This window comes from Rhipicephalus microplus, chromosome 1 (genome assembly GCF_043290135.1).
Source record: "Rhipicephalus microplus isolate Deutch F79 chromosome 1, USDA_Rmic, whole genome shotgun sequence".
In the NCBI taxonomy this organism is placed as follows: Eukaryota; Metazoa; Arthropoda; class Arachnida; order Ixodida; family Ixodidae; genus Rhipicephalus; species Rhipicephalus microplus.
In genome coordinates, this window is record NC_134700.1 from 20,091,513 (window position 1) to 20,105,904 (window position 14,392).

The window sequence follows — 14,392 nt, forward strand, 5'->3', positions numbered from 1 at the left end:
AAGCAGCATGTTTGTAACAAATACTACCCTCTTAGCAACCAGTTAGTAATTGGTCCTAACCACTTACTAAGTGCAAATCGTAACACGTCCCACACTACTTGATAAAAACATTACGAACTTAGAAACTTCAGTAACATACTAATCGCTAATCACTCTCCGACTGCTTTAGTTGCACGGTAAAGTGCAGGAAACCTCAGATAATGAGAGGATCCCAAATATAGGTGAAGTGCGGCTCTACAACTAGATTTCTTGTGCATGTTGTTGGTGAAAGGCTTTCTGCAGACATGACGAAAACCACAAGTTTCATCATCTAACATGCCATAAATACATAACTTTCAGCATTTGATACACACACTTCAATCTTTATTATATAAGCTCTGCTTATTGCACATTGCTGTCAGATCAGCTCTTGATCGACGAAATCGTCCTTAAAAGTAGTGGTGCTCTGGGCACACTTGGTAGTCCACAAAAGTACTCGAGGAGCGTTAAGGTGTTTTTGTTACTCTCCGAGTACATGATGTCCAGTACCCAATACAGTTCCATGATAGCCGTCATGCCGGCTATAACATCGACGACATGAATGTTGAATGCCTCAAACACTACGGTCATTTCTTCGGCCTCTCTGATACTTGTTCCCTCAAAACAAAGAGCAGGGTAGATGTCCTGTAAAGTTAAACATTAGTATTAGCCATTAGCAGAATCAAAATGCTAAAAAATGGAAAAGAGCAAATTTTTTTCAAATGGTGACAACGAATAATAAAAGAAACAACACAAATGAGAGTTGACTCGTGACTCAAATTTCATTGCACATGAAACGTATATATTGTCACAGAGTCATGATCCGGACGAAGCAAGCAGTCGGGCTGCCGAAGATTAAATCTTTATTTCGCTGAACTTGTGGCCGCGAAAGGAAAAGACACTTTGCAAATAATGTACAGCCGCAGTCACGTCTGCGTATAGTGCACGAGCAGCCGGCGTTGCTCTGTGGCAAGACACCTTGCGGCCGTTGTAGGTTGTGACGCCGCGTGCACAGGAGCATGCGCGGCCTTACAAACGTGCAGGCCTGCTCTGCACGGGTGACAACGTTGGCAGGTGTGCTTGTTTAACCAAAAATCCGCGCTCGCTCAAGGCACTTTGGTCATATCTATTGCATAAGAAGAGGCGCGTTTCGACTGATAACACACGCTGCAAAACAACGCACTCTTTGTGATCGTTTTGATTCTGTGGCCGTCTAGACTTTTTTTTTTTCCGCAGCTGTTGGCATCATCATATCTACATATAATCGCATGCCTCAAAAAAGCCACAAAGCTTGCATCATTGGTGCAGGCTCGCTATATCCATCAAAATGCCCTTTGTTTTATGAAATAGATGTGACGAAAGTGCCCTGAGGGATCGCGAATCTTTGGCTAAACAGGTACACTTTCCACCATTCTCACCTGTGCAAAACAGGCCCGCATGTCTGTAAAGCTGTTCATGCTCCTGTGCACGCGACATCACAACCCGCAATGACCACACAAGGTGTCGTGCCGCAAAGCAAGGCCGGCTGCTCACGCGCTATACGCAGACGTGGCCCATCTGTACATTGCACTGTTAGTGGCGAACAAAGCGATGTCCATTGGTCCTCTGACAGGTGGTAAAGCGTGCTTGTTTTTATACATGTGCGATCAAAGATTCCAGCATTATCAATGGTGGCCGCGTAATCACTCAACGAAGCAAGACTACAGTCGACGTCGGATTTCCCGGACGCCCAAAATTCCGGACATGCCCGATTTCCCGGACTCATCTGCGGCACCGTCAAGTTCCCCATAGAGTCAATGTATTAAAAAGTCCGAAATTCCGGACGCTTATAGCCTTTGGCATCCAATTTCCCGTACTTTTTACTGTTAACCGCCGACCGCAAGTTACCATTGACGCCGCCATTTTGTTTGTTTTTATATCCTCGAACCCGCCATACTCGCACCGTTGCCAACTCCCGCACCGCGCCGCGGCTGCCGTAACCTCGAAACCGCATGTGTCAATCTATTGCTAGCCGCGGCTTAGCCAAGCCAAACCTCGCTGAGTTCGTTCACGTGTTGTTTTGTCAGCTCTGCAGTCGTGCCTGCGGTTGATCGTTTGCTGCTGCGCGCTATCTTCAGTGATCACGTTTCCCGACCTCCAGCATCCATCGAGTTCCTAGCCGTTTCGTGCTGCACTTTTCGTCTAGCGGATTCACCATTTACAGCGATGGCACCAACTGCTCCTTCGTCCTGCGCCCTGCCGGCGTGTCGATTCCAGCTGGGATAACCTTTGAGGGCTTCGCCGACGCTGACAAAGACCTTGAGCTATGTGCGGACTTAACCGATCACGAAATCATTCGTCAAGTTACGGAGGATTCCGACGACTCTGACACCGTGAACGAAGAGCCATCACCTACCCAGCCAACGAGCTCGGAGTTGACGTGAGCACTGATGACACTATCATCAATGTACAGCAGCAACATGACGTTGACTGAAATTGAGGCAGACATGATCGCGGGCAAGAGGAACGTCGTGCAAAAGAAAATAGGCGACTACTTCGCGCCCAAGTGCTGACCTATGAGGTAGCGCAGGCCACGTCAGATTTTTTTTATAAATAAACGGCTATTTTCAGAGCCACCTAAACGATGTATTGGCTGAATTGCAATGGAAATCTTGTACTCCGGTCATTACCCTCTCAGTCAGCGAAAAATACCTACAAGAAAAGGTGCATTTTCACGTGCATTCGTTTTTGCGGACGTTTTCGTGGTCCCTTGAGGGTCCGGGAAATCGGACGTCGACTGTATTGGCGTCCGGCGCGCAATCATAACGGAATCATCTAACACAATCGTGAGGCTTCCAACACACCACGCCGTGGTCTGAGTGGAGTCTTGTAAACAAACATTGCGGGTGAGACCCGAATACATCAAGATAATATGCATTGCAATATACTAAGAGAAAATTTATCAACGGAAACGCTAAAGCACGACATGACCTTCTGGCATAAGCACACGTGCTCATCTAGAAATGACAATTCCCTCTGCGACAAACAGATGCAGAAGAAATGCTCATTTCTAAAGAAGCAGGCATGGTCATTCCAAAAGGTCATGTCACGCTTTAGTGTTTATTATAATAGGGTTTTCCTTAACATATAAACTTTTAGGGTGCAATGAAATTTATGTCAAAAGTTTTTATTTTTCACTTTACCATTGTTTCTGTGCAAAAAAATTGTGCCGTTTCCTTTTCAATATGCTTTACTTTACTAAATGAAACGTAAAGTTACTTACAGGGCCCCTCAGAAATTTCGGCTTCTCTTTCAGCAGCAGTGGGAGGAGTTCTATTAAGGCAACTGCAAATCGATCTGGAAAAGGATTGTTATTGCAATATCACAGCAATAATATCACAATCACACAGCAATATCACAACAGTAATACAAAGAGAACCTAGAATGACTGAACATACTTTACATACTTACATTTACGGCTATTGCCTTCCAGTTTTTCAAGCTCCTTCTCGAGCTCCTTCACCAGGTCCTTTGTTGAATGGCGAGTTTTCAGTAGCTCCAGAATCCTGGGTCCAAAGTTGTTGAAAAATTCCAACAGCTTTTTTTCCATCTGGATGCTTGTTATTGCTGTAAATTCTTCATGAAGCTATAATCATAGAAGTATATTTAAATTAATTTGCAATTACAAATCTGGGCAACAAGTTTCCAGCTAACATATAAATGAAATGAAGGTCAAAAAGACACTTGGCAGTCAATTCGTCGTAGAGAAAACAAAAACACACATGGGTGTATCTAGATATTTACAGAGCAGGTCCCAATTTTTTTTGGCTGAACACATTAAAAAATTTTTATATCGCGAAGTGGCTTATTTTATCAAAAACAAGTTTATTTGCTTCTGCAGGTGTAGTTGTTGTCAGAATGATACTAACCTAAAAAAAAATGATTCAAATGCAGTTTATGGCATCATTTCAGTGCTTACGTCAGAGTGAATGCGAATGGACAATGCCCAATATACCTTGATGCATTTTCAGATTTGTCTGAATTTGAGCACGAAAAAAAAAATTGACTCAAATATTGACTCCACTGCAGGCCTTTGTCCTGCAGTGGACGTAATCAGGCTGATGATGATGATTCAAATTATCAACACTATGTGCCATCTGCTACCCAAAATTATTTTTTTTTTGGCAACATCATAAGACATTCTCGAAAATTTCTGTTGTAGCTGACAGCCATCATGAGTAAAAAAAGAAAAATAAATGCAAAAGCAAATATATAAAACTAAGCAGACAAAGTTGTCTCAATGCACAAGTCATTTACTGCAATCTGTTTTGCTATTGCTATTGTGGAATGGTGGCATAAACATGTTATTATTTTACATGTCGGCCAGTGTTTGCCCACTGAAATGAAATCAATTAAAAATGCTTTGTCAAACAAACAAAAAATAAATAAAAAAGCCAGGAGTTAGTGTCAAGTGCTTTCATAACACTGGTAGCGGCTTAGGCTTGTTGGATATTCATGACAGTAGAATACTAGCGCGAGAACACATGGACAGAAGAAGAGTGAACGGCACACTGCACTTGTTACAACATAGTTTATTGCTGCAGCCGTAACATACACCTAATTAAAAAAACACGAAGGTGTGTAACATAATTTTAATTATATACTTGAGGAGTTGCACCTACATGTATTTAAGCGCATGTTACAGCTGCAGCAATAAACTATGTTGCGAGAAGTGCAGTGTGTCGTCCACTCTTTTCTCCATGTGTTTTCGTGCTAGTATTCTACTGCTTTCATAAGCCTGGTAGTCAAGGATTTGGGACTGTATAATGATCGTATCGAACCATCCACGGGACGCTTTTTGGTAAACTTTGTTAGAGTGTGAACATACTTAAATTTTAAAACAGATTTGGAGCCAGTGGTCTGGGAAGCAGAAATATGCTCGAAATAGCTAAGCAGACAGCCTCTTGCTTCCCTGCATGCATTTAACATAAAAATGAGGCTTTAAGTCAGTAAAGAATGAATGAATAATTCCTTAAAAACTTGACCATAGCACTGTTGTGCAAGCAATGCCTGCTTCAATGTAGTACAGCTAAAGACCCACTAACCTGTTCACAAGCTACTTTTGAAAACCTATTCAAGTTTCAAAAAGACAGCTGGTAAATATCGTAAGTGAAAGCATGCAATGCAGATGCTGCATTCACATGATACTGACCATCTCAACATTTCCTAAAGCGGGATACTTTTCAAGTATCTCAGCTGTTGTAGGCACTGTATCTTTCATCCACGACCTCCTAGAAGAGCGTGTCTGCTTCATCGATTCGCTCAATTTCTGGAGGTCCGGAGCACGCTTCGACATCTCTTTGGACATGAATTCCAAGTGTCCCACTAAAACACCTTCATCGTGGTCATCATATGGGATGCTTGTTGTCTAACAGGGTAAAAAAAAAAAGTAGAACGAACACTTGTATAAGGCAACCATAGTCTTCCTGGAATTAAGGCAACATGCTGCTACCTAGTTATGTCATTAACCCCCCCCCCCACATTTTTTATTTTTTTTAAAATGGGGCTTGTTGAAGCAGAAAAAGACAGCTCATGCGGAGTGCCGTTTTAGTGCCAAAACATTTCACTTACTCAAGCGATGATGAAGCCGTAGACTGTTATTAGCGAGCTAAGCCCCATGCAAATGTTACTTGTAAAACATTGAAATGAACTTAAAAACAGAAATTGCTACCACGCGGCGTTGCCGTTTAGTTTGTGCAGCAATGGCACTATCTTGAGGTTTCCGTTTTCCATAGACCTCCTTGGCTTCCTGCACAGCAGGCAGAGTACTGAGAGTTCTTCGCATGTACCCGAATTTATACTGGATGGATACTTTCCAAGAGTCCTGCAAATAAGCATATTGGACTTTGGAAGACTATTTACATAGAGATTACGTAGTGGTCTCATTGAAGTTCATGCTACATAAACAAATATTTGAGATAAAAAGAAACATGATGTTAGGTGCAACACATTAAAGGGACACAAAAGAGAAACAATGAATTTGTTAAGATTGATAAATTGTGCTCAGAGTTCTATAGCGTAATTTATTTCACCATCATAGGTGTATTGATAGAGGAGAAAATTGAGTTCAAAATTTCATTTTTAAATTTTGTGTGCACGTGATCTAAAATATTTCAAAGCGTATTGTATTTTGATAGTGCCATTTTTTGGGCTTGCTGGTAAATAGAACTTGACGACATATTGAGCGCTAAGAGACAGGGACATGAGGGAGTGGACAACACAATGCGCTAGCTTCAACAATTTTTATTTTCAGGAAACGCCAAGCTATATATCCGTGCACAGTGGTGCCACCAGTCTATCCACTAGCCACTTTCCCGATCTAACAGGTCAACTGACGGTGCACTTACGCACGTGTCACCTTTGCGAAAGATAGCATCAGCTTCAATTATCTCTCGCACGTCTGTATCTTCATGCTTCGCCACAGCAGGCCTGCTGTCAGGTGCTCCTAGAACTATCGCAAACATTCGCAAGCATGATACATTCGCAAGCAGAAACATTCGCAAGCAGAACTATCGCAAGCATGATATCTCGTTAAAGAGCCCTGAGCCTAATTTAGGCATGTGTCAAGTTATAAAAAAAACTTTTAAGCATCTGCAGGATCCTTCATCCGATGCAAATGAAGCTGCAATCTGCAACCACAACAATAGAGTGTTCTTCACACTTAAAAGTGGGAAGAACACTACGGTTCATAAAAATATATGTTGCTATATCAAGGACACATAATTTTGCACCAACCTATGGCACTGGTCAAACATCATCACTTGTATAGGATTGTGTGTGTTCATAAGTGCAACTTATCTGGTATATTCAAGCAACAAATATCTTTTTCTTTTCCCACATTTAATTAAATGTGTAGGTAACAAAGTATCACACACATGAGTGTTAATTACCCCTTATGTAATCAGACAATGCGGGCCATCAATGGAAGCCGTACGAGGTTAAACACACTCCAGTAGGGCTCGCATTTCTCACTGACCAAGGCTAATACTCAATATAAAACATTACAGTAAGCACAGACAACAATGCAACGATGATTATGCGATTATGTAGTCTAGATGTTCCGCTGCAGAACTTGAGCCAACGTATGTTTTACTTACTGCTAGACGCATTTCTTCGATGACAGAACACGTGCAAGAACCAGTAGTACACTTCACAAATATTTAACTTTCTTAAAACAAAAAGTAATTTGATAAAACTGTCTCCACGAATAGATAATTGATGTTGCTAGTAAATATGCTATTTAGCATAATTTTACTAGAACAACCTCAGTGTAAAATTTACGACTAAACTAGAGCAAAAATTACCTTTTATGCAACTTTGTCGCCAGCTTTGCAAGCCATTTGACAGTATATGTGTCTCAAACTATTTTTTGTGTGACAGTAAAAGTTTCTGACACTCAAACAATACAAAATATTGCATATCACTAAATGTAGTCTGTTTGTAAAAAAATCCCAAACATTAAAAATTGTGTCCATATTTAAGGTAACATAAAAACCCATGCAAACATAAAAGTTTGTTAAACCTATTTTTAGTAAAAAGCCTACCATCATTCTATAGGAAAAATTTTGTCCTAACTTAATTTGGAAAGACCAGATTTTTTCACTACGCGTGTTACAAGCTAAAGTTTCAAGCTTTCCGAAAAAACTTCATGTGTGGCTTGCTGCTCCCAGTCAGTCAGTGAAGAACTTTGTTTATTGATCCTGAGGACCTTTTTTCACCCAAAAATATTTCGGCGGGCCACTTCTTGCTTTATATGGATGGTCCATTGTTGATATCGCAGATGGTTGAGCGCCAAGGCTCGTACAAGTTGGCGTTGAATGACCCATACAATGACCCATACATTAGCTTACCGACTTACCCAACTCCAACGCACACAACATTTACATGAAAAAAAAAAAATAGTGCAAACCCCGATTCTAATGTGCACTTGTGCTCCTTCACCCCCCCTCCGCCCTCAGATAAAAGGACTTGTTACTTGCTTGTGCTACATTCTATGTTTAGCCTTGTAGCTCTCAAATGTTTGTTTTCGTTCTTTATTCCTAGTTTTCCCATTCACATACATTTTGCTTTTTTTTTTTATTGCCATGAAAGCAGATGTTGGTGCACAAATGAGGCACCAGCTACTCCTTAGTTCTAGAAGTGACAAAACATGCCACAAGCCAGGTTCGAAAATTGCACGTAAAATAGTGCATTCCGCGTGACACCAGATTGTTACTAATTAGCATGCAGCACACACAATATACAATTTTAATATCACCGTGCCGGTCCGATATGATGTCTCGAGAATGCAAAGAATATAGTTATTCAAACAATCTTATATGTTTCACCGTTTTCTTTTCCAGTCCCTTTTTCTTTCCAACTGATAGCATTATCATAATCTGCCAAACATTTTCTGTGGATATTGCGATATGTCCAAATCGTAAAAAATTTCACTTACCCAACCAGTACCAATTGTGTCTCTAAGGACAGGGTATTCAACAACGAGTGCCTTTGAAGCAGCCTCATAGAGCCGCCTTCCTGGGTATCTATGAAAGCAACAAATGTTCAGCCGGTATTCAATAATATACAGGAGAGTACGGAGGCACTTACACAGTGAAGTTCATCAAATGGTGGCTTAACCAAGACACAATCCTTGATTTTGTCCGACTCGAAACTTTTCCGAGTTCTGTATTGCCAATGGCAACTTTTAGGTCTAAGGGAAGGGGTGGCAGTCTATAATCACTTCCGTGAAAAGGTTGAGTAGTTGATGGCTCCAACTCGGGAGAAACCACAAGCAGTTCATTTGTGCTGAAAACAGGATAAAAATCAGCAGGCTTTCAGTTTGGTGCAACAATTCGAAGTTGAGCTACTCACCTGCAAGCATGAGGCATGGCCTCATCAGTGATTATTCTAATTTTGCTCCCATCACAAAAGACATGGTTCCCTGGAGGGTCGACATAAGCTTCAAATTGTGCATTGTAAACCTGAAAGAAATTTAATGCTTATACAAACACAATTACCGTGGGCAACAAATAATAAAACTTTCAGCTGTCAGTATTATTTCAAAGACATTACTATGCTAGCCACACAGGTGCAATTTGTATGCATGAAGTGAACAAGTGGCAAACTGTTCTTGTTCATTCTTTCCATGTCCCTGTCATGTTTATTTACACATACCAGTTTTACTTTCAAGTGGCAAAAGACAGGCTAGTTGGCGCGTGTACGAGATAAATTAACAGCGCAACCACAGGACGAAGAAAGAAAACATGAGGATAGACGCTGAATATCAACTGTATCAGATAAATTAACAGCGCAAACACAGGACGAAGAAAAAAAAAAAAAACATGAGGATAGGCGCTGAATGTCAACTGAATAGCAAATCCCACATACATCTTGCTGCATGAACATCGAGTGAAGCTTTGGGCTAGTTGGTTTTGCATAAAAAAGTCCATATCGCGCTGTATGTAATTCATTATGAACATCGAATTTTATAGACGATGCATGTGGCAGACTTTGTGTGTTTTTGGAACAAGCAGCACATCCTCTTCTCTTTTTGTTCACTAGGCAACACGTACCACCTGTTTCGTGGGCACTGAGAGCACATGTGAGCAGTAGCACGTCTGCCAGCCTCCTTGATTCGACACTACACCCTATGGATGTCGGGACTGACTGCAGCTTGTCAGATGAACTTCAGTACGACATGAGCAGATGATGCAGAAAACCAGCAGTAGTCAGTCTCGAAAAGCAGGGCTGCGTCTTGTGTGTGCGAGTGTGGTATAATGAATTTTGAATGATGGACAGTTCGATACTTTTTTTCTTCTTCAAATAAGTGAACTCAAAGAGCAACAGGCTCTGCTATGAATGAGGCTTTCAGGAACGACAAGTGCAATGTTTGTGAAGAGGAGACAGAGAAACATTGAAAGATGAAGAAATGCGAGGGGCGCACGAGGAGGCCAGCATGGAAGGCTGGAGTTTCATTGCTTGTTTCCAGTTGCTTGATTTCCATCTGTGCTTTTCCTATACAGCTGGCAGTGCCTATAATGTGCCAAAAACACATGTATTGACTCAGGCTCGGCACCAGTTCTCGGTGACTTTCTGGAGAATCGGTTGGTTTATAAGTGGTTCACATGTTCGGAATGTGGTCGATCTTCTAGCGATATTTACGTCTACAATGGGGAAGCATTAAGAAGCACAAAGCATCATCAGAACATTCGAAATCGCTCGGAATTTGTTCACACTAACAAATGATCTTTTGTCAAAAAGTAGCATAAGATTTCTTGACCTTGTTATGCACTTCTTCACCAGCTGTGTTAGCTAGGAGTATTCACCCTCTCATAGAGCTTGTTGCCCTTTTGAGAGCAAAAGGAGCTAGTGAACCATCTGCCATGTGGAATGCAGTATTTCGTTCCTGCACACACAGGGTGTGGCCCAGCTTTCCAAGCTAAATTGAGACTAATTACTGCTGGTTTTGCATGTCATCTGCTCGTGTCGCTGCTTGAAGTTCTACTGATGGTGGTGCATGAGCATGATGCAGAATTAGTAATACTACTGTCATTCCTTCTTTCCATAGTGTGTCGCATCAAATAAAAATGACAGCTGGACACACTAGTGCTCACATGGTGTTTTTCAGCACCCTTGAAGCTGGTTATACATCACTTCCTGAACAAAAGGTAAGAGGCAGTGCCACTTGTTTCAAGAAAAAGACCATGTGTGCTACAGGCAGCATCTAAGAAATTCAATGCTGATGCGGCAAGATCACGGTGCAAGAATATTCTAGGTGAGTGAACGCCGGGACTATTCGCTGCCTGATAATGTTCTGGTTCGCAAGAGGCCCGAGAGATGGCGCTACAAATTTTGCCCCGGCTTCTCTCCCCCCCCCCCCCATCTGGGTGTAGGAAAACCCCGTGACGTAAGAAAGTAACGGCGCTCATTTATTGTCGCCACAACAACTTCGCGCCGCCATCAACCCCGTTCCCTTATCACCCCCCTTTTCAGTGGTGCCGCTCTATGGGTGTCGCGTGGTTGATATCGTGCGATAGGCCAGTTTTCTCAGATTGGGACCCACCGCCCACGTGCTGGATGTGCTTTGCGGATTTTGCCAACAGCCCGCCATGGTCCTCAGTCTGTCGAGCCATCTATCGGCATGCCGCAAACGAGAACATAATCGGTACCTCCCCGCCAAGCGCTCGCTTCGCAACGTTCGTTCACCTGAAGTATTCTTGCACCGTGGGCAAAATGTATGTGGGACAGGCTGAGTGGTGAATGAATAGGTGGCTTCGAGAAGATGCAAATTAATTAAACACTTGTGTCGGGAGCAGCAATTTTGCCATACGTTGTCAGCACTCGTCCTCATGTTTTCTTTTCTTCGTCTTATGATTTTACTGCCAATAACTACTTTGATGCAAGCATGGCTGATACTCTGCAGGATCATTTCTTGTGAGCAGCCTATTATATTCAATGAAATTTCAGTTTATTTTATGCTTTGCATTCTCTAGTGTTGCAAGGTATTCATCATAACATTTCGCAGTAACAGTAACATTTTGGCATTTTTCACTGTGCCAAAAGTGACCCTTTCTCCAATGTAACATAGATAACATAGTAGCAAAAAGGCTGGCATTATTTCTTGTCGTTACAGCTGCATTACAAAACGGAAAAGGGACGTCATTTTAGTGGAAGTAAATACAGCCAGGGGCTTAGCACTTTATTAAGTGCACAGTAACAGTGTGGCCACAGCAGCTAATACAGAAGCTACAACTACACCCTACATTCATGCTTCCCATTATCACGTTTCTTGGTGGCATTGGTTCATCCAAATCCCTTTAGCCATTTGTGCACTGACAAGGCCAGCATACCACAACCTACTATCCCTGACTGAACTGTTGGAGTGGCTTCTGGTGCTCACACAAATGAAACACTTAGGTTCTATTCAAATAAAGGCATCCGATTTTTTTCATTTGGTTTACGTCACCACTTCCTTCGAATTGACACATCACACGTGACACACTATGTATTTTACCTTGGTGTTTATCTTTACGCACATAAGGCCAGTGCTAATTACTTGCGTGAACGAGCACCGGTGCTGAAACACGACCGCCACATTTATGCTTTCATTAAGTGCTTAACAAAGGTACACTATATACGACAAAAATATTGCAGCTCCTCAAGTAAAAAAAAAAGACTGCCTCCCAAGTTGGGACACACTTTCCTTCTTTGTTCTCCTATTCGCGCGCTATTGCAGATGGGTCCCCTGGGTTACTCAGCAATGCCATGTATTGTTCTCCTATTCGCGCGCTATTGCAGATGGGTCCCCTGGGTTACTCAGCAATGCCATGTATGAGCAATGTATGAGCGAAGAAAACAAAAGGCACTTCCAGAACGTACCTCTATTCTGCCGGTTGACGCGACATCTCCAAAATCTGTAGCCTTCACGGCAGCCAAGACATCTTCCATGGTGTGTCCGTTAATGGAGATAATCTTCTTGCGCTCCTTCCATGACACCAAGCATTGAATCGGTGTCGACATTTTCACGGCAGCAAAAAGAAAAAAGCACACAAACGGAGAAGCAGTCCTACGGCAAGTTCAGCAAGGCGCGAAAGAGGCGAACGGCTTACGTGCTTGTCTTGGCTTGTACTACAGTGGCACACAGCGATGGAGAAATAAACACCTCGTTCTTTTACCTCTTTACTCTAGTTCTAGAAAGGCTTCAGAGGTAGTAGTGCGCGCTACCTGCAGTTTTTTTTTATTTGATAATAAAAAGATATTTCTGACGTTGAAGAGTTTAGTTACGCCAACTGCATGTGCCTTTAAAAGAAATGAAGGCAGCGCAACATAAAATTAGCACATATTTTTTAGTAATTCCTTAGTAGAGCCGATCTCCTTCATCATCGTATTTGTCTTGGAATGTTGCTGTTGCTGTGATGGTATGCTCAAGCTAGTTGCCGTGGCTGACGTTTTATTGTGCTGTGCTCCTCTAGTTTCGGGCCCAGTGCGCGCAGATTGTTCTGCGGGAATGAATCGCCGTAGTTTGTGTGAGTGAAACAAATTCACGCCATGCATACGTGCCCACGGTGCCCGTTTTCGTCGGCAAAGTTTTGCAAGGTCATATGGCACATCAGAGATCATCGCCACGATACGGATTTTTCTGTCATGTGTGGTGTGCAAGGGTGTGCAAAGACATATCACGAGTTCGAATCGTACCGGAGACACATTTACCGCTGCCATAGAAGCTACGTGGAGCTCGACGAGCCTCAACAGGGGAACGCTGCAGGAAGTGTTACACCGCGGCTGGATGCTACAACAGATGTCACTGCTTTCGACGACGCAGAATTGCCTTCTTCGAGCTCATTTGCCGAAGATACGAGCAACGGACAAGAAAGTACCTGCACTGTGACTGCACACGGTTCTTCTAGCTCTATTCACGACTTCACACTAAAAGTCAAGAAGCAGATGTGTTTACTTTTTTTTCGCGTAGCTGAAGTGCACAAGCTGCCGCACTCTATAACAGAGAGCATTTTTGCCGATTTCAAGGACACCTTTTTTGACATAATGAAGGCATTTGCTTCTCAAATACAACAAAACATCCCCTTAGATTCTGCTGGAGAAGATGTGCAAAAGTTGCTTGCTTGTGACTTTCTGGAAGATGTGTTCCAAAGTGCCAGCACGAAGTCACTCCGGGAAAATTTCGCAAAGGAACATCTTCCTTATGTCAAACCCGAGGAGCACATTCTTGCTGTTGGCGAGACATTTCAGTATGTGCCTATACCTCGTGTCCTCCAAAACCTGATGTTGTCCGAGACTTTTCGTGAACGTTTAGACCAAAGCTTCACAATTGGGCAGCCATCACCAGTTCTCCGAAGTTTTTTTGATGGTGTATTCTTCAAGGAAAAACTGTCGGCACTTCTGGAGAACGGGGCACAATACACTCTGTTTCTTGTTCTTTACAGCGATGAGCTCGAGATTGTGAACCCCTTGGGGTCAAAACGAGGCATTCATAAAGTAATTGTTGTGTACTTTAGTGTGCTCAACCTACATGCTCGTCACAGGTCACAGCTACGCTCCATACATGTAGCTCTTGTTGCGCCATACAGGCTTGTTGACAAGCATGGCATGAAGGCAATCTTGGAACCTGTTGTTTCAGACATTGTGAGATTGGAAGCAACCGGCTTTACAGTGCACATAAATTCAGCTACTGCTAAAGTCAGAGCAATTCTCGTTGCATTTAGTGGCGACAACCTTTCTATGAATAGGCTGGGTGGATTTACCTGTTGTTTTAACAGAGGGCGCCCGTGCAGGTTTTGCACTGCACCATATGCAACTTTTAGCTCTGTATTCCATGAAATGGATGTGCGAATTCGAA

General features: G+C 42.5%; 1 protein-coding gene across 1 annotated transcript; it reads right to left on the reverse strand.

Annotated features, from left to right (window-relative positions):
• Positions 1–341: 341 nt before the first annotated feature.
• On the reverse strand, positions 342–12,707 carry LOC142803603 (uncharacterized). The gene is made up of 8 exons (XM_075888954.1): positions 12,418–12,707; positions 8,911–9,020; positions 8,647–8,844; positions 8,495–8,582; positions 5,210–5,425; positions 3,469–3,643; positions 3,281–3,354; positions 342–663 (listed from the first exon to the last, which is right to left on the reverse strand). The coding sequence occupies exons 1-8, from the start codon at positions 12,556–12,558 to the stop codon at positions 403–405; spliced, it is 1,263 nt and encodes a 420-aa protein (XP_075745069.1). The 5' UTR covers positions 12,559–12,707; the 3' UTR covers positions 342–402.
• Positions 12,708–14,392: the final 1,685 nt, after the last annotated feature.

Bases quoted from the DNA above. Each gene is read 5' to 3' on its own strand.
- LOC142803603 (XM_075888954.1), bottom strand. From the start codon at position 12,558: ATGTCGACACCGATTCAATGCTTGGTGTCATGGAAGGAGCGCAAGAAG. The intron at 8,845-8,910 runs GTGAGTAGCTCA...TCCTGTTTTCAG, and splicing joins GCCATGCCTCATGCTTGCAG to CACAAATGAACTGCTTGTGG. The intron at 8,583-8,646 runs GTAAGTGCCTCC...TTGCTTTCATAG, and splicing joins CATTTGATGAACTTCACTGT to ATACCCAGGAAGGCGGCTCT.